This window comes from Carica papaya, chromosome 2 (assembly GCF_054855325.1).
Source record: "Carica papaya isolate Zhongbai chromosome 2, ASM5485532v1, whole genome shotgun sequence".
NCBI classification, from domain to species: Eukaryota; Viridiplantae; Streptophyta; class Magnoliopsida; order Brassicales; family Caricaceae; genus Carica; species Carica papaya.
Genome location: NC_142310.1, coordinates 28,032,300 through 28,057,242, shown reverse-complemented (window position 1 = coordinate 28,057,242; position 24,943 = coordinate 28,032,300). Strand labels below are relative to the sequence as shown.

Below are 24,943 nucleotides of genomic sequence, written 5' to 3'. Positions count from 1 at the left end.
ACGTTATGATTGGGGGACAAAGATCTATGAAAAATGCAAGATATTAAGACTTTGATTATGCTTACAAGCTATCGAAAACTATGAAGATCATCAGATTTCCTCTCTAGAAAGATATGAATTAATGCACTTGGACTCCAAGTGCGTTCCGATGCAAACAAACATTCCTCATAACAAAGAAAATTAAATTCTTAAAACAGAACCGAATCCACCTGTAACTTAAAAATGTAATGCCTAATCAATAATCACTGAAAGAGTTTTGAATGCAAGCAAAATTACCCATATAACAGACGGGAAGAAAGAAAGACTGGCTGAATCCAATAATGTCAGTTCTATGGCGAACAACAATGGCTGTAAGTTTCCTATAGTTCCAAGACAGTAGAAGCTGACTTTTCTACCATTTCTTTAGACTATTATTCTTCAGGTTGCGGTCATTGAGGGAGAGATTTTTGGTTTGATTGATTAGAGCCGCAGTCCCATCAGTGATTCTTCTGGTCCACATTGGATTCTCTTCTGCTCTTCTTTCTCCTGGTTTCATTAGCTTCTACACATAGAAGATAAGGACAGTTTAGCTGAAATACTACTAGGAAAAGAAAATTGAGCGTTATTTCATCAAAAACTTACACTAAAATCTCTTTCCTTGCGTTTATCCATAGGTAAAGGAGCTGACTTGTCAGTCTTCTCGGTTTGAGCAGGCTTCTCTTGTTTTTCATAAAAATTGAAGTCATCTAATAAGCATGATTTTGCAGAGTAATTCTTAAATATGTTAAGCATCTCTAAACCCTCCTTCAGTCCAACCTGCAGATAATAATGACAGCAATACTAGTCTTCACAATATGCGAATTACATAACCTAATATCCAAAAATGCTTACAGTAGATTATTTCCAGGAAAACACGAGGAAATAAAAAAAAAAAAAACAGCAAATATAAGGAAGTAAGCAACAGCAGACTTCAGTTGATTCTTTTTTCTTTTAAACGGAAATAATACAGTAAACCTTCTACTGCAACAAAATTCATATCAGCTTTCATCTAAATGAACTTCAGAATAGAAAGATATTGATGACATGTATGAGAGTTTAAGAAGAAACCTAAAGTTGGAAGTTTTAAGCAAAATAGAGTAAGGTAAGGGTTTTAATCAACCATGATTTCCGGCACTGTGAGTTAACTATAATAAAAGAAAGGTAAAGTGAAGTTTAACCCAACTTGTTTAGTTGAAGAAAGTAAAATAAGACAGGTATTTGCTAAATATGACAAAAATATCATTCTATATTAGTAACATATGTTACAGATATGATAAATATATATGAGACTCTCCCAATCTCTAATTTGCAGGATCTCGATTGAGGGTTAAGAAGATTAGTAACTGAACCCTTACTTTTATTCTCATTAACCCTCTTAAGAAACTATCAAGCAGGGTTATCATTAAATTCTACCATACTTCAATCCTTTTTCTACTCTGAGAAATACCCACAAACACATTGTAAGTTTTGACATGAAGCATGTGCATGTGTAAGAGAAGAAAAGGGAAGGGAGGGGAGGGGAGAGAAGGTTTATGTACTTTAAATTTTCAACTTCATAATGGAATCTTTTTCAAATGCTTCATCAATTTCCAAATGAAGTCCAAAGAGACACAAACTAGACGAGAACTTAAAACCTTAACAAGAATGGTTATACAAGACGAAGTCACACTGAATTCTATATCAGCTCTCAACACTTTTTTTTCTCATAAATCAAACTTACTCTACAGAGTGGATAGATTTCTATGATGTCTTACATGCGATGCCAATGATAAGGAATAGAAAAGTACCTCTTGAGTATCCCTGCTACAAGTCACAGACTTGTATTCATTGTTTTCTAGGGTAATGTGTACCAACGCATAGTTAGGAATATCTTTTAGGATATGCCATTTTACTGGGAAAAACCCACTCCATCTGTCAATTTGCCAGAAGTCCATGTCCTTGTTAAAATCTACCTTCCCAACCATCTCCGCTAAGCCAACAAACTGACCACTTCCATTAACCTAAATAACAAAGGGAAAACATTAAAATATTCTTCCAGTAGTAGATGCAGGCAGCATCATAGGAATAGCATGAAATTAATCAGTAAATAGAGAAATTTTTCATGATAAACATCTAGCATGTCAAAGAAATAAAAAGAAATCAGCAAACTAGAATATTAATGACGTATCTATAACACTGGCATTACATGTATACACTTTTCTTTTTAGTTTAAAATTTATTAAGCAGCCTACTTCATCTTCGGAGAGGGAAAGCCATTTAGTGAACTATTATTTACATAAGAGGTTGTAACAAGCTCACCGAGAAAAAGAGGAATATGGGACACCTTGAGCCAGTCTCATTATGTTTTGCTTCTGCATCATGGAAAGCTGCATCTAGCTTATTATTTCCACTTGGAGTACTAGCCCACACAGCATACTTAACAGATTTATGAATGTCAACTTCATTATATGATTTAATGACATAAAATTTGGCATTTTCGTACTCAGTTTGGAAATCTGGAAGGTTTACACTGCTTCTATTTAACACTAGACCCAATTCTTCCTTCTTAACTGAAGAATCTGTAGGAGCCCCCCTATTTTGCCCCCTAGGACCGCGAGTTAGCTCAGGTGAAGCAGCAAAACTTCCATTTCTGTTGAATTTCTTGTATCTATCATTCTGAATCCACATCCTCCCACCCGTCCTGTAGTTCACGGGACCATTATGAGGTAAAAAGCCCTGCCTTTGTTTAGCATATGATGAAAATTTTCCCGTTGGTTGGTATCTCTTCATGATGCCTGCTGAGAAATCAGAACTAGATTGAGGAACCTGTAACTCAACAATTCATGAAATCAAAAGCATTTTAGTCATCAGAAACAGTTAAACTGATATAATTAAACATTAAATGATGCTAGTATCAACTAAAGGACACTATAAGCACCTGACTTAGTGGTTTGATAGGCTGCTTTTTTACAGAATCAGCAGCACTGTCATTGGTTTTCACAGTGTTCAAGCCATTCGAGTATGCGAAAGCAGTTCCAAACCCGGGATTGTTTCCATTTGAAACATCTCCAACGTTCATTGAGTCCCAAGAAAAACATGAGACAGTTTCAGATCCATATGAATCTGGGTACTGTACATATCCTGGTGAAGGTATATATGGCTGTTGCCCAACATATTGCCCATTGGCACCCACCAGATTCCCGTTAGCATATGGGTCATACCCCGGCATATAATAGACATATGAACCATTTTCTGACTGTACGCCCTGGAATAAAAATTCAAAGAAAAAGGACAGAAAAATCAAAATGAAACTAGAAACATCAGTTATTTGATAAAACCAATTAAAGAGTATGTGATGCAAACCAAAACTTAGTAGTTAATTTTAGATAAAACTAAGTGGAAGTAAAACATACAGTCTGTGAACAATCTCCTTGAAAATGGCAATTGTCATCTGGTTGAAGGAAGGACACATTACATCCTACAAAAAGGCAATACATGCGTAAGTTCCCTTTCTGAAAATGACGAACAGAATCTTCATAGTTTTAAAGAGTAAGTTCAACATTTTAAACCCAAAAACAAATTGAGAGATCTGAACAGACTACATCAAGGTAACACATTTGCTCTTCTCATATAAGAGGAATCTAATTATGCTATAATCTACAGTGAAAGACAGCTGAAAGATGATCAACAATTTAACTCAAAGATGCTGACTTCTGATTCTGCTTATGCAGGTCAAATTTAAGCACAAAGAGCCATTTTGCAATGTAACCTGGATAGTAATAATTGTAGCAGCCCATAGATGGATTATAAGCCATATGCTCTCCTATTAAAGCTTGATCAGTCTCACATTTCATGCTAGAAGTAGCTATCGCTAACGATGGGAAGAAGGGAGTTGCATCAGATGTCATCCCTACTTGCCGAGAAGACTGAGAAAACATTTAACAACATGGTGACAAGTCAATATATCAGAGTTAAACAAAAATAAAATGCAAGCACAATCATGGTCTTGTAATATTGAACATACCACATCTTTGTCAGCAAATGTAGTACCAGATTCTGACTTCAATCCAGCAATAATTGTCTCAGCTAAAACTTGATTAAGAAAAATACCAGACTAGCATGCCTCTCAAGTAAAAGAAACCACTCCAGCCAATTCATAAGCAGTAAAAAGATTTCTTACAAAAAGTATGAAATGGTGATACCAAATAGATTCAACCTATCAGGTTGATTCAAATTATTTCGCAGGACACATCCACATTGTAGTCCTTCCATATTCATCAGGTCAATCTAATAACAGATCTACAAGATCAGTTCAGATAGCAATTCAGCATACCACAAAGTACCCCAGTTTACATTATGAAGAGATATCTCAACAACAAACTTCAAACCTATTTCAAATGCATACCGCACAATACCCCAGTTTCCTCTTCTTTTTTACGGGGAAAAAAAAGGAAAAGAAACGAAAAGAAAAGACAGGACAACTAGACAAGTTCTTCGTTCATTGTATACCTAATTCAATCCCGCATCATATATCAAAGAGATTCAATCTCTGTGCATATCAAGACCACAATCAGGCACCACAGTCAACTTTGAAGCACTATAAACAGAACAAAACATATAGATCTATGGAAGAAAATAAATCTACATACCAATTAAAGTGACCGACATGAAAATGACAACCTAAAAGCACATATTGGAATACAATTTGCTCGTCTCGGTGAAAGTCTAGAGAAAGAAAAAGATCTAACCAATAGTACTCTAGGAATAAAAGAGGATACAGTTCTCGATTTTCTTCTCGCCGGCCATTCTCAATCTTCTAAACCCTAATGCACCTTTCAAAGAGAAAAAAACGAAACCTGAGGAAAATGAGCCGACACAGATTATTAATAGAAGGCTAAAATCTTAATATGGTAGACAACATTTGTTTCCAAAACAAAAGAAAAAGCATTAGTCAAATTGAAAAGGGAAAACAAAAAGGGCCGCTAAGTGAACATTATAAGGACCGGAAAATGCACGCCCAAGATGATATCAAGGTCCATTTTATACAAACAAAAATTATGTATATGCCCATTTGTGCCACTGGTTTGTTTTCTACAAAACAAAGTAGAGAGTACATTGAATTAATAAAAATTTGACATTTTCTTTAAGCAATTTTTTTAAGCAAGCACTTTTATACTCTACTGAAGAGAAAAAGATTTGCTGTTCCTGAGAATAAACAAAGAAAAGAAGAAGTTTTTCAAAGAAAAACTAATTTTTCAGTAAGTAAAATTAATGGAAAACAAGAAATAGAATGATAAAATATTTTAAAACTTATGTGTACTCAAAAGCAAAAGCATCAAGGGGACATGTTTTCTGAGGGAGAAAAAATCTAAATTGGAAGAAGCTTATATTATGTTCTTATGAACAAGGTAAAAGAAAATTATTACCTCGTCTCATAGTGATGTCCTTATAAATGCTAGATGACAAAACTGGACCATTTCTTTGAGGAAACAAATTTATTGAGATAATTAAATACTGTAATATTTTCTAAATTTTCAGGGGGTGGGGGGGATGATTAAAACTGGGTTATTTTCAAGAGAAATCTGATTTTTGGAGTATCCTGAATCGTTACAAGAAAATTTCCATTGACCGGTAATCGTCCGAAAACAAACACAAAGTGTGGTTCATTTTCCTCTTCCACAAGAAAGCTCCTCTTCCCTTTTCTCAGAAACCAAACAGACCTCAACAACAATAATAAACTCCATCTAAAGACACCACCAGCGAGAAGCGTAATTGTCAAACTCGGTAGAAAAAACAAAACCATAAAATAATAAACTCCAAATTCTAACATTCTTCTATCATCAGTGTACACATAAAAATACCTAAAAGAAAAAAGAAAGAGAGAGCTCACCTATTTTGATAAGATTAAAATTTGACAATCATCACTATAAGCAGACCTGTACATATATGCATAAAAGAGTAGTATCAGTCTTAAACTGGTAATTGCTGCGTTAGTTGAATAAGTTGTAGTAAACAGAAAAGGTTTTCACTGTAAAATATCAGAACTTTAACATAAATATCATCAATATACAAGCCTTGCTATTTTAAGACGGTTTATAAAACAACCGGCGAAGAAGATAACAAACCTAGAGAAAATGAATCAGGTCTGGGTCGGGGGGGGAAAAATAAAATAAAATAAAATAAAAAAGAACCAGAGGGAACCGCTGAAAAACCGGGAAAGAGACCGGAAAACCGCTTTCCTAAAACAAAAGCGGTTTTCCAGTGAGGGAGGGGGGGACTGTGAAGTGGGAAAAGAAGAGGACAGAAAGGAAGAAGAACCCTTAGTTAAGGTAAGATCAGACGACTGAGATTGTTTCTTGTCGAATGAAGTCGAAACTTTGACCGTTGGATTCGGGTTCAGAACACAGAAGGCTAAGCGACTATGTAGTTCCAATGCTTAGGAGGTTTGAATATTTTAATTTAAATGTTCCGTTATTTTGGTGGCAAATTTAACTTGTTTTATTTTTTAAATTTATTAATTTTTAAAAATAGTGAATTTATGTATTGCAAGTAAATCCGAAAGCAATAAGTTTAGGCATGCATACATATATATATATATATATATATATACATAAAACTATAAAATTAATATTAATTTATAACAGAAAAAATAGAAATCTTCATTCACTAAAAATAATTCCTACCTCTTAATTGAAGGAACCTCAAAAATAGGTGATTCATTAATTTAATTATATAGACTATTTCTCTTGTAAGTATTAATTTTGAAGAGAAGGTAATAAAGTTACTATCTCAATTAGCACATCACTAACCAATAGTTATAATTCAATGAAATTAAATATATATAAAAAAAAAATAGTGTATCTTTTTAGTTATTGCTAATATGCAATTACCTCTATGATCTCCCAAAGTCACCCTCGTATTTCATTTTTCATCAATGCATTTATGTTTAGTTTTACTTTCTTTTTTTTTTCTTCTAATGTTAAACTTGTATGATTAAATCTATTATTTGATGGTTATTATTCATTATATTTATCACTTCATATCACTTAATTTAAATTTACTTGTAGTTTTAACAATATATTATAAGTATATACAGCAATCTCACATCATAAAAATATGTAATTATTGAGTTTTATATTAAAATTTAGTAACACACTATCAATAAAAATTTTATACAATTATTGGCTTATGCTTAGAAGATTGTTGGAATTACTGGTATTTGGGCTTAAGGCATCATAAATGATATCAACGTACGTAATAGTTTAATAATTCTAACTGGTATCATCTTCGATCTCTTAAGCTTTTGGATTATGATTTGTGATTACGTGACACGTGATACTAATGAGTACATTAATGATTTGAGTGGTATAGGTTGTAATATCCAATTTTTACATTAACGAGAAATATGACTGTTAAACTTCACATAAGAAATTAAGTTATATATTTTTAACAACTTAAAAAAGTTCTTTAAGTGTTAATGATTTGGGTATAAAAAATTGTTGGATTTATGGTACTTGAACCTAAGTTTCGATCATGTTTTGCAAATTTATATAAGTTTGTTCGGTTGCATTCTCATGTTTAAAGGAATTTTTATTTTTGATTATGCCTCCATATATAGAGATGAGTGTTGAATTAACTAAATGTTCCATTCGCTTTCATCTTAATTAATAAATTCAAATATCAATGTGGGTGTAAGACTCCTCAAACATGAGCTACAAATTTTATTTTTGGGTAATATTAGGATTTGCATATTATTTCAAATATATATCATTTCTCTATGCATAATTCACTGTCTCGTATCATTCCTGAGTATACAACAATCTCACAAAAATATTTATCCATGTGTAAATAGGTCTATATTATAGATGAGCACCCATAAACTCCAACTATTTAGCTTTAACACCTTGTACAATAAAGATTACTAGATCAATCTCCAAACATAATTTGCTATTAGAGTTTAATTAAAGCATTAGAACTCCAAAAATCAAGATCACTAATGTTTTTCGTTATGTATTTTTGTTTTTTAATACCAAAATAACTAACGAATTATTTCTTTCATCATTCTTTTTCCTCCCGTCATATGTATGATTCATTCCACTTCATACCGAATCACTTATGGATTTAGGAACATAGACATGTAGCAAAAACATATCACATGTTCTACTTTCGTTATCATTATCTCTTTATTAGTATTTAATAATTTTTATTGTCGTCCAATTATCTTCAATATGTAGTATATTTTAATCTTATAGTATATTTTACTTTCTAAAGTTTCAAATGGTAAAAGAATCGCAAGTTAATTGTCTTAAATAATATAGTTAATTTTAATTGTGTTGTTAACATAACTTTTGAGAAAAACATTACCTTGTTCCAAGTGTTTTATCTTTCCATTTGCAATTTTTATTTGAATAAGATCTATGTCTTTTAAATTTTAATTTAAATAATTAATTCAAAGATTGATTTTTTTTTAATTTAATTTTAATTATTAAGTATGAAATTCTAGGATGACTAATTTTATTTAATTTTTTCCTTAATTCTATTTTAGTTTATGATTAACAAGTAAGTAAAATAGAAATCTAGCAAATGTATATTAACTTTTTCTAATTAATTGTGAACTCAACGTATATTAATTAAAGTTTCAAACTTTGAATGCTAAATGATAATAGCATTGTTAATTATCACTAAAATCTAAATGTGTTAATATAACAAATAAATATATAAAAATTCCAAAGACGAGTGTACAATTCCTTTTCTTAAGAACCGAACCCATTAAAACCTTTCAGCCCAAATAACTCAAGCCCAGCCCAATTTAAGATTGGCCCAAATCAAGTAAGCCCGGTTCGTGATTCTTATATCACCCCCCCCCCCCCCCCCCCAAAAAGCACCAAACGGTGCCGTTTCATCGTGCTGAATCCTCTTTCGTTTCCTCCTGTTTGAATACTCCTTTACTGGTGAAGAAACCACAGAGCTGATCTCTTGTCTGTCACTTCATGTTTCGATTCCCCTTGCACCAGGGAACCAGAACTTTGGGAAGATAAACAGAGAAGCAGAGGCTGACCTGAGCAGCATGAGAGAGGCAGAAAGCGTAGGGCGGAGAAGAGATTGACAATGAAGCAGATTGTCTACCAAAAGAATGCTTCGAGGCGCTCCGAAAGAGGCAGAGGAGAAGCTTCAGGGACGGAAGACCAAGTTTGGAGGATTAAACGAGCAGAAGGAGGGGCTTAGTAGGGAGGCTTCAAGAGAATAAGGGATGGCGACACGGCCAGAAATCAGGGGAGGGGAAGCATCAAGGAGCAGAGGGAAAATAGGGCATAGACTTTTCTTTTGTTTCTTTCTTTTATATTGCTAGAAATTGAAAGAGTTGGGAATTCTAGGGATTTCGGTTTGAAAGAGAGGTTAAGATAAGAAGAGGGAAGAGGGAAAGCAGCTCGAGAGGTGAGAGGGAGTTTTCAAGAGAAGTTTGTGGGGTTTGACAAAGAGAAATTTAGAGGGCAGAGCGCGAAAAGAGAAGAGGCTGGCGTTTGAGAGAATACAAAAGGGGCTGTAGAATCTGGGGAAGCACTCTGTTCTCAGTTTATGTGAAGGTAAATTTCTACCTTCACGTTCATTGTATAAATCATATTTTCTATCAATAATTGATGTTTTCAGTACTTCTTATTTTGGCATTTAATTCCCATATTTAACATTCTGTTTGTTCTTTAATTCTCTTGGTGACAGTCGGTATTGTCTGGTTAATTCAGAGAGATGGTTAGGCGTTGGATTGTTGTAAATATAGAGTGTATGAAGGCTGCTCATAATGTGCTCTATAGAATGCTTCAAAAAGTCCTTATTTGCATGTTCAGTTTTCTCTGGTAGGTTATGTGAATTCTACAAAGTCCTCCCTGGTAAAGAACGCATATCTTCATTTCATGAGCAAAAGCTTCTCTTTTACTGCTAGTTTCTTTGTTTCTATTGCTTTGCTATACTATTTGGGTTGATTGGAGTTAGTATATCTATTTAATTTTATTTCTCCATAACAAACTTATATGCAGTGGTATTTAGTGAAGAATGCTGACAAGAATTTGTCTATTTAGGAATTGATATGTGAACATGGTCAAATGGTTCGTCTTTCATTTCCCTTATTTTCCTTTTTGTCATGGCTAATGCGATGCTTATTTCATATTTACCATAAAGGGGATTAAAAAGATAACCATGATTTATGTATGCAGTCTGTTTGGTTTTGATTCCTCGCATACATTTTAATGTTATATGCTTGAGAAAGTTGCCAAATAGTTGCCCCCAAGAAACCCGTGGATTGGATAACAAAATTGCAGCATCTCAAATGTAACCAGGTTCCCTTATTTGTAACGATGTATGATGCAGGATAAGAAAATATTATTTTGAAACAAATTTTCAATTTAAGATTTTTTTAGCAACTACGATATGGTATTTTTAAGTTATCTAGGTTTATTAGGTATTATAATATTTTAGTCTATTTAGGTAGATTTAAGTAGTGTAGGAATTAGAATTTGTTGAATTTCTTCTCTTATAATTTTTCGTATTAGTTATAATTAATACGTATGTAAGGGCTAGTAGCTAGCATCAAGTGTGAAGCGTGTAACCATCTTTTACTCTGGTGCCCTTTCACTTCTAATATGTGGTCTATGGTTTTTGGTCTGCTCGGTATCTCATGGGTCACGGCTGGCTCTGTTTCTAATGAAATTTTACCCTGGAAAATGTTAGTCAGCAAGAGAAGACAGCTCAGTTTAATTCCTCTCACCATCTTCTGTATTATTTGGAAAGAAAGGAATAGCAGAACTTTTGAAGGAAAAGAATCTGATTTTGTCTCTATCAAGGATTAATGGTTCCATGAATTTGGTCCCATAATTCTGGGGCACTCCCTTGATAGTATTGAAGATTTTGGCTCCATTATAGATTTTCTTATTGATCTATAAATCTTTGCACATGGTGGTGCTCCCTTGGCGCCTTCTAATTAATACATCTCGCACTTTTATTTCAAAAAAGATAAAGACTAGTAGCTAGCAACAAAAAAGAATAAATAATCTTGAATTAAAAATTTTTGTTAGGATTTGATTTTCTTTTACCTCAATGTGTACTTGTTTTTCTATTACTTTGTTTAACATATCTCATTCATTATATTTTTTTCCTATATTTTTCCTCTTTGATCACTAAATTCTTCTTAACTATTTTTTTTCCTATTATTTTATTTAACATATCTCATTCATTCTAATTTCCCCTATATTTGTCCACTTCGATCACTAAATTATTCTTACCTAAATTTCTTTATTTCTAAATTATTTGGAAAAAGAGTTAGTTTAATGTACTTGTCATGCATCGGTTAGTATCAAAACCCAAGTTCTACCTGCCTTCAGCCATTTTTACACTGCATAAAAAACATAAAAGAAGCATTCTAAAAGTTCTCACCACTTCTCACAAAAAAGGAGTTTCTATCATAAAAAATTAAGGATTGAACCAAACAAAGGGTTGTACATCCTGCCCTCTCTCAGATCACTGACAATTGCCAGAATGTGGCTTACACCGCCCCTACCATTAGAACTAGATCTTCTTTGACTTCATCATTACAAAATTCAGCATTTATATTGTCGAAAAATGTTTCACATGCCATAGGAACTGAAAACCACAATTCTTGCCTTTCCATGCACCATAAACAACTACATCAAACAATCCTGAAGCTCTGTTGACAGATGAGTCTTCCATGAGAAGGCGAATCCTCATCAGTAGACTGGATACACACGTGACTCTCTTGTGCTCCTAGACGTGTGTGGACATCTATATTATCTGCTATGTTTTAACCAATTTAGCTCCTTCAGACTAGTCCTAGACTGGTTCAGACCAATTCGTAAAATTTTCCAGTGTGTTCTTCATATTTTTGAGATCATGTTGGCAAGATTCACACCTTACAGCACTTTTGGAGCATATCAACTTTAACTCTACATCAAATCTAATAATCTTTGTTACAGTTCATCATATAATCGACATGTATTGTGCTAAGTCTTTAGTCCTATTGATGCACAGAAGGCACTGAGGTACACATACAGTTAGTTTGTATTTAATATCAATGTATTGTAACTACTGCCTATATCAAAATTCTCTCAATGGTAATTGCATGTATGATAGTTATTAGTTAATCCATGAGTATGGAATAGACTTATACTCAAAAGTTATAAAATATTGAATGTCCTGCAAGAATTACAGACTAAGATTGATAGTAAAGCTAATGTTTCCTTTCTGTTATACTAAAAACTTACAGTTCCTTTCAAACCATCAGTGTCAGTTTAAGAGATATTGGCTTCTTTTAAAGTTATTTTTGTCCACGCTAGTGATATTGAGCAACTTCCTCCTTTCAACGATCTTGTTATACCTCCTGCTCCTATTAAAGTCTCTTTCAACCATGATCACTGCATTAAAGAGATTTGTTGGGATAATTTCATTTGTCTTATTGGTTATTTGATTCTAAAGAACCTATAGTTTGGTTAAATTTTAATTTTCTATGACTATCAAAAATCTCGACTTTTTGGAAATTTTGAAGAGGACATTCGAGCCTTGCCTATTTTGATGCATCACAACTTCAAAAATCAAGGTTGAAGTTTTCATGAAGTCAGGTAGGATGATAAGTTATAAAAAGATATTATTTTGGAAATCTTCATTTGAAAATTTTTTTGTAGTAATAACGTTATTTTTTATTTTAAAGTTATTTAGTTTGTTTACTTTTGTTTAAGCATTATAATATTTTAATTTCCCATTTAAGTGGATTAGGTATCATAAGAACTAGAACATTTTAGATTTTCTCTGTATATTTGGCCATATTATTTATAATTAATGCCTACATGAAGTGTGGTAGCTACCAACAAAACAATATAGACAGTGATGAATTAAGAAATTTTTTTCTTGGAGTTATTATTCTCTCTTATCTCCATCTGTACTCGCTTTTCTAATTATTGTTCTATCTATGTTGTTTAGTCTGTTTCTCCTTATATTTCTTCACCTTGATCTATAATTTCTTATGGCCTATCTTTATTCTGTTTCTTACCTAAACTTCCTTTATTTCTAAACTATCTGCAGGACCAGTTACTTCAATTGCTGCTATTCTGCATCCTTGACCTTTGCTTTCATTTGCAATAACACCGAATTGAGAGATTTTTCTTTTTTGCTAAATCACTTGCTTGAGAGTTGTTCAATATTGAACTCGTGTAACTTGTGAATACTCATTTGACTGAGCATCTAGGAGCAAGCTTGAGATGTTCTTTGCTCCTAGATGCTCAGACTGTTGAACATTTATGCTGTTACTATTTGATTAGTATGCACGTTTTTGACTGACTATGAACAATGTCTTCTTTTTCTCAAATCATGATGATTGGACTCCAAATACCTTGTTCTGGTCTATTTGCCAAACATGGTTACGCAAGCTTGATTAGGATTTAGACATGTCATTTTTTGAGTTTTCCATGCATTAATTTAATTAAAATGTGGATTTTGTTTCCTATAATAAGTGAATAATTATTTTGAAGATTGGTCTTTATCTTGAATATTGATTGCTCGTTGTGTTGCCTTTTCTGGTTGGTTTCTGAATTGGGATATTCATCAAAGTTAGTATTCTTTGGAAGGTCAACCATAAATTTGCTTTGTGTAGGTGGGAATTTTTTGGCTTTAAACATAAAAAAAAAACATTGGCTATCATTTTTGAATCATCTTGCTTTATTTTCTTAAGATCCTTTCCTGTTTCTTTCTCTTTTATATTTATATATATATTTAGTTTCCTTAACCCCTTTTAGTTTGTAATAACCCCATTTCTTGAATAATTTTATTTGAAGGTGAATGTTGCTGTCATACACTTCCACCATAGATGAAACACATTAAAATAAACGCGTGCTATTAGAACCTAGTTAACTAGCCTAGACCGGCAAGATGGAGGTCTAACATCTTATTACCCTGTAATATATTAGCTTAGATTTTGGATGTTATGTATTTTTGGTGTTTAATTCTGTTCACAGTAGATTAGTTGGATCTCACTTATTTTTGAGATGTTTACAGGAGTTTCTTTGCCTCACGATTGCGACATAATCAACTTATTAGTGTTCTTTGGCACTCACATGGGAGCAAGTGAATGTGAGGGTGGTCCTTGCTTCTAGTGGGAAAATAAATTGCAAGAATGGGTAGCAAGATAGCCATGTTTAAGTGGTTGAAACAAATCACACCTTCACAAGTAGTACAGTTGATAAAGGCAGAAAAGGACATAGAGAAAGCCCATAGAATATTTGATTCAGCAACAGCTGAGTATGTTAATGGTTTCCGACATGATCACACGTCTTTTGCTTACATGATCTCTAGGTTACTTTCTGCAAATCAGTTTAGAGTGGCTGAGGACCTTCTCAATAGAATGAAGGAGGAGAAGTGTAAAATCACAGAAGAGATATTCCTTTCTATTTGCAGAGGCTATGGCCGGGTTCACAGGCCACTTGATGCTGTTAGAGTTTTTCACAAGATGATAGATTTTGGGTTGGATCCTACCCAGAAATCTTATATTACAGTTTTTTCTATTCTTGTTGAAGAAAATCAGTTAAAATTGGCTCTGAGGTTTTATAAGTATATGAGACAAATGGGCATTCCACCTAGTGTTGTATCCTTAAATGTTTTGATCAAAGCCCTCTGCAAGAAGAGTGGAATGATGGATGCTGCTCTTAGGATATTCCATGAGATGCCCAGTCGGGGCTGTCCTCCAGATTCATTTACATACGGTACTTTAATTAATGGATTGTGTAGATTGGGAAAGATCACTGAGGCAAAGGAGTTGCTCAAAGAGATGGAGAGAAAAGATTGTTCACCTTCTGTTATTACCTATACCTCTCTGATACATGGTTTGTGCCACTCCAAAAATGTAGGCGAAGCAATGGGATTGTTTGAAGAGATGAAGAGAAAAGGTGTTGAGCCAAATGTGTTTACTTATAGTACTTTAATGGATGGTCTTTTTAAAAGTGGACATTCTTCAAAGGCTATAGAACTATTTGAGGTGATGATTAGCAGACGGCACACACCCAATATGATAATCTATAGTACTTTAGTTAACGGGATATGTAAAGAGGGGAACCTCCAAGAAGCTGTGGAAATCTTTGACAGGATGAAGCTTCAGGGTTTGAAACCAGATGCTGGCTTGTATGCGAAAATTATCTATGGTTTCTGTAATGTCAGCAAATTCCAGGAGGCTGCAAACATTCTTGATGAGATGGTTTTAGGCGGGGTCTCACCAAACCGTCTAACTTGGAGTCTTCATGTTAGGATTTATAATATGGTGGTCCAAGGCCTTTGTTCAAAGAATAATCTTAATCGAGCTTTTCCATTGTATCTGAGTATGCGGACAAGGGGCATTTCAGTTGATGCTGGAACATTTAATTTTCTTGTGAAACATTTAAGTAACAAGTCAGACTTGCAAAAGGCTGTTCAAATTGTTAATGAAATGGTTACTGATGGATGTGCTCCCGATGAGGAAATATGGAGTGCAATCATTGGTAGATTTCTGGAGAAGCATAAGGGACTGGAAGTTTTTGAGTTACTGATGGCTGAATTTGCTAGGCTCTAAAATGAAGATTTATGTTTAGCTTCATTCCATTGGTATGGGTTCCATTCTCGAAATCATAGTTATCTATGTATGCTAATAGAGGGAGGGAAAAATCTAGTGAAGACCCACTTCATGAGGACAGCTTCAAAAATCTGTTACAAGAGATATCTCCACAGCATTGAGAAAAATGATACTGTAGATAGATCAAGAAAAACATATTATGACCTTATGCAGCTTGACTCGGATCTACCAGAAAATCATCTATCCACATTTTATTTTTAAATTAAATATTCTCTTTCCTAATCTTTTGATTTAGAACGTAAACCCTTCCCTTTTCCTTCCATCTGTCAGTAAATTGTTATTTAACTTTTTACATCAATTACAACTTTGTTCTCTTGCATTTTTCCCCCCGTAGATGAAACTGAAATATGTATTTTTCTTCCTTTTGTTCCTACAGATAGCACACCTGCAAATACACTCTCTCCCAGAATAAATTATATTTTCATAAACCCTGATGTGCAGAAATTAACATAAGATACTGGATGAAAAGCTGCTCTCTGGTATTAGTTTCCTTGATCCCAAATTTTAAGTGAACCATTTGTAATATTCAGGATCTAAATATTGGTAGGTTGATCCCCAAAGCTTTATTGTTGCCGTTAAAAGAGGAAAGCAACATTTTTTTACTGCCAATTTTGATGTAGGCTGTGAAAAAGGAAGCTTAAGCGCGGCTTCTGGCATGGCAAAGGTTTTCTCTGTTCTCCATTTCTGCTCATTTTAACTTATTATTATTTTTAGCTACACTTGAGTAGTATTCCATGATAGGTCAATGGTGTGGATGAAAATTTGTTCCATGTGGTTTCATAACCTAAATTTGTTGTACATTCTCCTTTTTGGTTCTAGTTTGGTGCTTGCTTTAACCTAAATCATATTGTGCTCATTTAAGCTATGTTTGGAACAAAATACATTTTATTTCTATATGAATTTCTTTTTTTTAAAGTGATGAAAACTATCATCCTAGAAAATAAAAGGAGAATTGAAATAATATCTCCAAACTTAGAATTTAGAATATATTGTTTTAATCCAATTTTCTATATAGTCAGCTTTTACCACTTTGGAAGAAATTTTATATTTCCTGTTTATCTCATATTTAAAACGAGCATGAATTTCTAAATGAATTCTATAAGTTAAGTACGTTTTTGTCTCTTAACATAGCCCGAAAAGAAATATTTGTTATGTTTTCTGTTATTTTCAAGTTCGCCCCTCTGTGCCCATCCGCTTCCCTCTTTTTTTGTTCATCAGTATATCTGTCATTTCTTAGTGAAAAAAAAAAAGTTGTATCATGCAGGAGAAATGATGGTCACTAGGAATCCAGTAATGGAGATAGTCGCCTAAAAAGCTTTTAGATTGGAGAGAATAATTGGACCTCATTTTACTTCTTGAACAGAGTCAACAGACGTTCTTCTAGAGCTAAGCACAGTGGGATTTAGACCAATAACAGATCGCAAAGAGGAAGAAGATGAAAACAAATGACCTTTCTCTTGGTTCTTCTTGGTTATATTGTGTATTTTGTTTATGAAAATTTTTTAATGCGGTTGCCAGTGCATCTCTTCCAATTGACATGGGAATTGGAAAATTGGCTTCTAAGGAATTCATGATGTTTTATAATATTCTTTTATTGGGGTTACACAGAAATTTGTTAAACGCTTTAAGTTGGAACGAGATATATACATTATGAAATTATTGGCATTGGATGTCAGCAAGATGAATCTTGAAATTTTTTCCTTTTTCTTGGGTCAAAACAAATGTTGAGATAATGTTGTTCATGTGCTTATTAACTTTGATACTGCAGCTTTATCATCATCTACGTCAGTTGATACTATGGAAGAGATCAAAAGAGATGACAAGGCAGGGAATGGCTGTAAAGTTGAATCAAATAGCCAGTATCCATTTACATGTACTAACTGAGAAACAGTTCTTATCACAGATGATTATCTTTTTTTTTTTTTTTTGGTACTTTGGACATGTCTGATTCTATTTTGCAATATGGGGAACATGCATGTATCTCTGTATTGGCCGAGAGGAAGGTGGCAACAAGTAGATCGCGATGCTTTGTCATGTCGAAATAATTCTACTGTAACTTTCTGGGAGCAGCACGGGGCAGTTGAACTAAGTGGTAATTGCTGTAGAAGGGGAGCACTTTTTCTTCTCTGCCAGTCATAAACGCAGGTAAAACAGTATTCAAGACTTTCCTTAAGCTGTTATTTTGTCCTCTTAATGTTTTGCATTAGGGAAAAGAAATATGAGGAGGCAAAAAGGGGAACGTACTGTAAAAACATGTATATATATATATAGAATATAATACAAAGAGCCCATTAAGCTTGCAGGGTCTCTCTCCATAGAACCTTCCTTGGAAAAGAAGTGCATCCACAAAATTATTAGTCCTACTTCTATTTTTAGCCACCAATTCTTCTATGCCTAAATCTAGAAGGAAAATTTTAGAAGCTAAAAAGAAAAACAAAATTACAAATAGCAAGGCTATAACAAAATCAAACCAATTGAAGACAGAATCATCAAAACTCTACCCTTCTCCACCCCCACCTAAAAACTGAGAAGCAAGTTATTTAAATTAAAGGATCTTGTTTAGCATTAGGGCAACCTTTTTCTCTTTCGAGAATTTTCTTTTGTTGAGGACTAATTGAAGAAGAAGATTGAAATGGATCTGGCAAGTGGCGAGAAAACTCCGATAGCATTTGGACAACCTCTCGCATGGTCGGTCGTTCTATACTGTTATCTTGAATACACAACATTGCAATAAAAAATAAGTGCATTGCTTCATCTTCCGGTACACCAGTGAGTTTCCGATCAACGATCCCAATTATGTTATCCTTGCGACCATTTGTTGTTCTTCTTGTCCACTGCACAATGTCCACCCCTTCTCCAAAATCACCAACCGGACGTCGCCCGGTTAATAGCTCCAGCAGTACTACTCCGAAACTATAAACATCGCTCTTCTCGTCAACTCTCAATGTGTATGCATATTCTGCATCCAATAGTTACACAAAATTCTTAGCAAACACTAATTGATAAAACTGCAAAATCATTCTTTCTTGATAAATGTAACTTGCATAAATAAATATATATATATATAGAAATAGAGAGAGGAAGATATTGGCAGCTTTAAGTCACGCCAGGAAAACATGAAGAGTCCAAAAAGGGAAAGAAAGAAGAACAGAAAAACAAGTGGAGAATGGTGTAAGCGAGCAAAGGGGTGGCGTAAAACTAGGTGTGCATGTCGGTTAGCTTTCACGAAACTCAACGCCCTGTTACGTTAGACATCACGGTCAGACTTTCGATGTCAGATGGTCAGATTGACCCCTTCAGATTTCTCAGATCCGATCAGATTTTCTGTGGGCCCCTACAAAGTGTTTTTTAAACTATATTTTTGTGTTTCCGAAAAAATTCCATATACGTGCAACACTTCTGTCCCGTTTCGGGTCCAGACTGTAGCACAAATCACGGGTGAATTTGGCTGTGAGTTTAGCAAACTGCAGGGTGGGCTACGATACTATACTGTCGTTTCTAGAGAAGGACTGTGGTGCGGGTGGGATTAATGACCATCGTACGATGGAGGGAACCATACGAGGAATCACACGTGTTGATTTTTATTTTTCTAATTTATACTGCTAAAATTTCAACATTTAATACATTATTTGTATGTATGCATTTACATAAATAATAATTGGATAATTAGATAGAAAAAGCTAAGTTTGTTAATAATTTGCTTGAAATCATACTTACTTAAGCAATGATTAAAGATTAATAATTTAATATTTGCCAGTTGATTAAATAAATAAATAAATAGAAGCACACCCGTTGTCATAATTGTGTTTAACACTCTGTAGGACTAATTATGAGCCTCAAAGAAATAAATTCCTAACAAATAATTACTTTTAAAAAGTATGATTTTGTTTTTCTCCAAAAAATTAAAAAAAAAAAACAAAAATAGCTTAACAAATAATTTATTTATTGTTGAATATAAAATATATGTTTTTATTTAAAATAAAATTGGAATCCACCCGACCAGAAAGATTAAATACTGCCTCTCTCTGATTGTCCCAGCAAAGACAATCCAACGGCTGTGATTAATAGGATGGCCCACTACTTTGACAGTTGTAGAGATCTTAAACCAACTAACTTAACTAACAAACACTCCAAAAGGAAAACTATTACTAGGAACAAAATATCTACGCACCATACTTCAGCAATGCTATAAATACACACTGATTTTATTTATTTCTATGGTTAAATTTATATAATTTAGTAATTATTTTCAATAATTTAATTATTAGTTTAATAAAAATTTTATTTTTCAATGAGCTCAAAATTTTTTAAAATTATTAATAAAAATATGCAAAATAAAAAAAATAAGAACCGTACCGGGAGCAATGTAGCCGTAAGATCCAGCGATTGCTGACATGCACTCAGATGCACCACCATCGATCAAGAATTTTGCGAGTCCAAAATCTGCGACATGTGCCTCGAAGTTGGAATTCAACAAGATATTGTTTGATTTGACATCTCGATGAACGATCAAGGGCGAACAATCATGGTGAAGGTAGCAGAGACCTTTAGCAGCTTCGATGGCGATTTTGTATCTCAAATTCCATCCTAAAAATCCACCTTTCTTGCCGTGTAAAGCCTCTCCAAGGCTCCCATTTCTCATATACTCATAGACCAGGAGATTAGTTGTTTTGTTTGAACAAAAAGCCAATAGTCTCACTATATTTCTGTGCCTAATGTTGCCTAGTGTTTGAATTTCAGCTCTAAATCCATGATCATGATTGTTGGCACCAAAACCGAGAAGCTTTTTCACTGCAATTTCCATCCCATTTGGCATTTTCCCATGGTACACAATCCCAGCTCCTCCTCTCCCAATCACATTTCCATCTTTCACGCACTCCAGCACATCAGAAACAGTGAATTCGAGCTTCTGAAATGCTGTCATCTTCCAAGAATCTGAAACATTTTTCTTGAATGACCTTGCTTTGATTATGGCAGCAGTGGCAAATACTAGAGAGCAAATTAGCAGGCCTATTGCGAAAATCAGCTTGAACTCTCCGGGTGCTTTACTTGGTGTTGTAGTGATTGGAGTGAAGTTGCAAGGATTGTTGAGGAGAGAACCGCAGAGTTGAGGATTTCCCGCAAAAGAAGACATGTTAAACACTGCGAATTGACCTGATTCTGGTAACTTGCCGGACAAGTCATTGAAGGAGAAGTCAGCAATGGTGAGGCTTTTCATGGAACCAATGGTTTTTGGTATGGACTGGTTCAAGTGGTTTCTTGATAAATTCAAGTAATTAAGAATGTGAATGTTGGAAATTTCATTTGGGATTGAGCCAGAGAGGTTGTTTTGGCTCATGTCCAGGTATGTGAGGTGGAAACAGTTTCCGATTTCTGATGGAATTACACCAGAAAGTGAGTTTCTGCTAATATCAAGCTTTAAAACTTGACGGAGCTCTCCTATGGAAGGCGGTATTGGACCCGAAAACTGGTTTCCACCAAGCAAAAGGATTTGGAGGGAAGAGAAATTGGAGATTGAAGAGGGTAAACGACCAGATAGGAGATTGTTGGACAGATTTAACTCGCCTAATTTATCGGGTTTGGATGAAGTATTGCCATTTTCGGACAAAGATCCTGTTAAGTAGTTGTCCTGCAACTCTGCTAAATTCATCTGAGGCAAATAAATGAACCCATTTGGGATACTACCGTTCAAGTAATTCTGTCCCAACCTTACTCTAGTGAGACTATAACATGTCCCTAACCCTTCGGGAATTGGCCCGAAAAGGAAATTTTTCATAAGAACTAGTATTTTTAGCTGATTTGAAGCACACAAGTCTCGGGGGATTGTACCAGTGAGCTTGTTGGAGGACAAATCGAGCAACTGCAGTTTCCCATTTCGGCCAAGATTCTCGGGAATCACACCAGTGAAGTTGTTCATCCAGAGTCCCAGAGTTTCCAAATTAGGCAAGTCTGCTACATATTGTGGGATTGAACCATGAAGCCTGTTCATGAAAAGATTGAAGAGCTTGAGCTGTTTGAGTTTGATGAACTCAAATGGGATTTCTCCAGTTAATGCATTGTTGGAGAGATCAAGATTGATCAAACCGGTCAAGTTTTCGAGCTCCTTTGGGATTGGACCTGAAAGGAGATTGATGTGCAAGTAGAGAGTATCAAGCAATTTCAAATTCCCCAATTCATGAGGAATGGAACCATCCAATTCACAACTAGACAGATCCAAGTGCACCAAATTCACCAGCTTGCCAAATTCTACAGGTATACCGCCTTCAAAAACATTGTAATAACCCAGATAAATCTCTCTCAAATTAGTCAGATTACCCAACTCACCAGGGATTTTTCCATGGAGATCATTGCCTGCGAGTGACAGATACTGTAACCCAACAAGTCTGCCATAGCTTGGCGGGATTTTGCCATAGAAATAGTTGCCACCAAGATCCAGGTACCTGAGTCTTTCTAGGCTCAAAATCCCAACAGGTAAAAAAGAAGTGAAGTTGTTGTTATAAGCGTCAAAAACTTGTAAGTTTGATATGGTGGTGTAATCCCAGTCCAGGCCGCCACTGAACTGATTGTTGGAGACGTTTAGTGACCGAAGATCGTTCATGTTTGCAATCTCAATCCGGCCAGTGAAATTGTTTCCTGCGAGAGACAGGTTGGTGAGCTTGTCAAGCCTGGAAAGGCGAGGTGAGACAGAGCCGCACAGGTTCAAATCTGTCAAGTCCAAGGCAACGACACGGCCATGGGAGCATTCAACTCCAGCCCAAGAACAGAGAGAGCCTAGGTTGGAAGAATTCCATGTGATTAGAGCTGGTTCAGGGAACTGAAATCCTTGTTTTAATTCAATCAAGATGTGAAAATCAGAGAGTAAAGAAGCAGAGGAGAAGGTGGTGAGAAGGGAGAATAGAGCGAAAGCGAGAAAAAAGACCATGTTTTTCTGGTTGGTTTTTGTTCAAGGGTGTTGAGTTTGGAATAAGGTGAAGCAGAGAGAAATGGATATAAGCAGTTTGGTGAGAAAAGATTTTCCGGGAAAGTGAGGAAAAGTGAAGGGAATCTGAGAAACTTCAAGTGTGGATGGGCTTAAGGAATCAAACATCTTCAAAAAAAAAACGGAACAGAGTCTAGAAATACAAGGAAGAAGCTGAGCCCCCCCTTTTTGGCTCTTCTCTTTCCTTCATCCTTCTTTTGTTTTTTCTTTTCCTTTTCTCCCAAACAAGCTGATTAACAAGAAGAGAAAAAGAAAAAGATTTTCTGGGTGGAAAATGGGTTTCTGTAATACATCTCTAGATGTCTATGTGTCTTGATTTGAGCTGTGTCTGTGCAAAGAAATCCGTGAAGAAGGAAAAAAGAAAGATGGGTTAGTAGTGGAAAAAGCAGAGGAGTTCCATTTTTTAAGCTTCTTTATTTGGGGGGGAAAATGGAAAAAAAAGAAAGATAATTTCTGTACGTACACATAATCTATATACATATGTGGAGTTAATAAATATAAATATAAATATTAAAAAAAAAAAGCCGTTGGATAACAGAAATTTAAAGTTGAGATTATGAAATAGGAGGAAGGGGAAAAAGTAAAGTTGATGCTGTGTTTCTTTATTCATATGACAAAAATGCCCTTTAGCTTTAAACAAAGCATAGATAGATAGATATAGATATAGATATAGATAGCCCCTTTTCTTTTTTTTTTTTTGCTTTGAATGAGGGATGATGGAATTGCGCTTTCGGAACCCCCTTTAGATAAAATTACCCATTGCTCCTCTTCCTTTTACTAAAATTACAATCATGTCCTGTTTTTCTTTCTTTTCTTCTCGGAATTATTTTCAAGATTATGTTTTTACAGTCTTCAAAAACAATTCAAATTGATTCAAAGCCAGTAAAAAGAAGTGTAGACTGTTTGAGGAGAATCTTTTAAGTGAATGAAGGAGACGCATACTAATAGCAATAGTATAAAGCATGCAAAACTCCCAAATACACGTTCTGAGGAAGACAAAGGAGATTGTATGAGATATATATATATATATATATATATAGATATATGACCTTGATGACGAACAAAGAATACCCACTGAAAATATACACAAAGTAATTAAAGGTTGGAAAGAAATACATAAATTGTAGTCTTCGATTAGGCTCATCCATTGTACTTCGAAAAATATATCAACTAATTAATTAAGGTGTTTAATCTCTTATACACGTATGCATACAGATAGATAATGAATGATAGGGGGTGTGTAAGAAGAGGAAAAGAGGATGATAATTAATAAATGATTAGTATGTTGGGTTTGAATGATAAAAATATAATTATGTTGCATGGGAGAAGGAACCAGGGGAAGCTTTTGATTATTTTAATTTGTGATGTTGGATCAACTTTATTCACCAACTGGGACCAACACTTGCTACGTTTAGTGTGCAAATCACCTTTATTAGAGAAGATGGAATAGTCTTAAAGACATGGCTGAAAAAGCAAAAGCGAACATATACATACACCCCCCCCCCCCTTCCCATACATACATATTTATCGCATATATACATATACACACACACACACATTTGCAATTAATATTGATTCCTTTCCTCTTCCACTTCACCACGAATATATATCACAAAGAAAAACAATATATGTCCTTCACGCATGGAAAAGAGTGCTCTTGTATTAACCTTAGAAAAGCTCTTTCCACATTCTATAAATTATATATATATATTTATATATATTTATATATGTGTGTGTGTGTGAAAAGAAAAATCCATGGCCCCCTCCTCCCATACATGGGAAAGAGTGCGGTTGTATTAACATGAACTTGACTGATTTCTTCTCATGTGGGGAGTGTCATAAAATTTAAGGGCAAGTGTCATGAAAGAGTGGGGAGAGTAGGGTTGGCTCCATTCAAGGCCAAAGCAAGAGGGGGAGGTGTCTGTATCTCTGGACCCCTTTTGAACAGTCTTTTTCTCATTCTCTCCTTCCCAATCTCCCCCATTATCATTTCTGCTGGCCACCTGCCTACTACATCTTTACTCTCTTCTATATATATATCTATATACATATACATATACATATACATATATAGTTGTATTTATGCACACCTTCAATGGCTAAAATCCAACACAAAACTTCTCCCACAAACTTTTCTCCAATACCCACTTACTCCAACCTATTTCTACTAAACACTTTTTCTTTCATTTATATACTACCCTTTAGAAATACTTCATTTATATATATATATATATATATTTAGAATAATATAGATAAACCAATTTCTGTACATTAAATACATATTCAAGCTTACAAGTGTTATAACAAACTAT

General features: G+C 34.5%; 3 protein-coding genes across 21 annotated transcripts; 1 reads left to right on the top strand and 2 right to left on the bottom strand.

Annotated features, from left to right (window-relative positions):
* Positions 1-95: 95 nt before the first annotated feature.
* On the bottom strand, positions 96-6,389 carry LOC110809961 (YTH domain-containing protein ECT4-like). 4 transcript variants are annotated; one of them, XM_088213855.1, is made up of 11 exons: positions 6,123-6,389; positions 5,888-5,933; positions 4,776-4,853; positions 4,022-4,083; positions 3,767-3,923; positions 3,411-3,475; positions 2,936-3,262; positions 2,317-2,823; positions 1,806-2,018; positions 622-795; positions 96-538 (listed from the first exon to the last, which is right to left on the bottom strand). In XM_088213855.1, the coding sequence occupies exons 3-11, from the start codon at positions 4,801-4,803 to the stop codon at positions 392-394; spliced, it is 1,680 nt and encodes a 559-aa protein (XP_088069981.1). In that variant the 5' UTR covers positions 4,804-4,853; positions 5,888-5,933; positions 6,123-6,389; the 3' UTR covers positions 96-391. The 4 variants fall into 4 exon arrangements, with proteins under 4 accessions (XP_088069981.1, XP_088069980.1, XP_088069979.1 ...); XM_088213854.1 differs by having other exon boundaries at positions 96-541; positions 4,776-4,829; positions 6,123-6,387; XM_088213853.1 differs by having other exon boundaries at positions 96-541; positions 6,123-6,386.
* Positions 6,390-8,889: 2,500 nt separating this feature from the next.
* Positions 8,890-17,686, top strand: LOC110816232 (Pentatricopeptide repeat (PPR) superfamily protein). 15 transcript variants are annotated; one of them, XR_015817187.1, is made up of 5 exons: positions 8,890-9,581; positions 9,715-9,848; positions 13,830-13,929; positions 14,050-16,316; positions 16,917-17,337. XR_015817187.1 is itself a non-coding variant. In XM_088213852.1 (2 exons), exon 2 carries the CDS (start codon positions 14,168-14,170, stop codon positions 15,590-15,592), a length of 1,425 nt encoding a protein of 474 aa, XP_088069978.1. In that variant the 5' UTR covers positions 8,890-9,581; positions 14,050-14,167; the 3' UTR covers positions 15,593-16,546. The 15 variants fall into 15 exon arrangements, 1 of the variants encoding a protein (XP_088069978.1); XR_015817195.1 differs by lacking the exons at positions 9,715-9,848; positions 13,830-13,929; positions 16,917-17,337 and adding an exon at positions 17,421-17,686 and having other exon boundaries at positions 14,050-15,624; positions 16,273-16,316; XR_015817191.1 differs by lacking the exons at positions 9,715-9,848; positions 13,830-13,929; positions 16,917-17,337 and adding an exon at positions 17,421-17,686 and having other exon boundaries at positions 14,050-16,195; positions 16,273-16,316.
* A 207-nt stretch (positions 17,687-17,893) lies between these two features.
* Positions 17,894-23,059, bottom strand: LOC110809941 (uncharacterized). 2 transcript variants are annotated; one of them, XM_088213851.1, is made up of 3 exons: positions 21,977-23,059; positions 20,009-21,769; positions 17,894-18,611 (listed from the first exon to the last, which is right to left on the bottom strand). In XM_088213851.1, exons 1-3 carry the CDS (start codon positions 22,572-22,574, stop codon positions 18,193-18,195), a joined length of 2,778 nt encoding a protein of 925 aa, XP_088069977.1. In that variant the 5' UTR covers positions 22,575-23,059; the 3' UTR covers positions 17,894-18,192. The 2 variants fall into 2 exon arrangements, with proteins under 2 accessions (XP_088069977.1, XP_088069976.1); XM_088213850.1 differs by having other exon boundaries at positions 20,009-23,059.
* Positions 23,060-24,943: the final 1,884 nt, after the last annotated feature.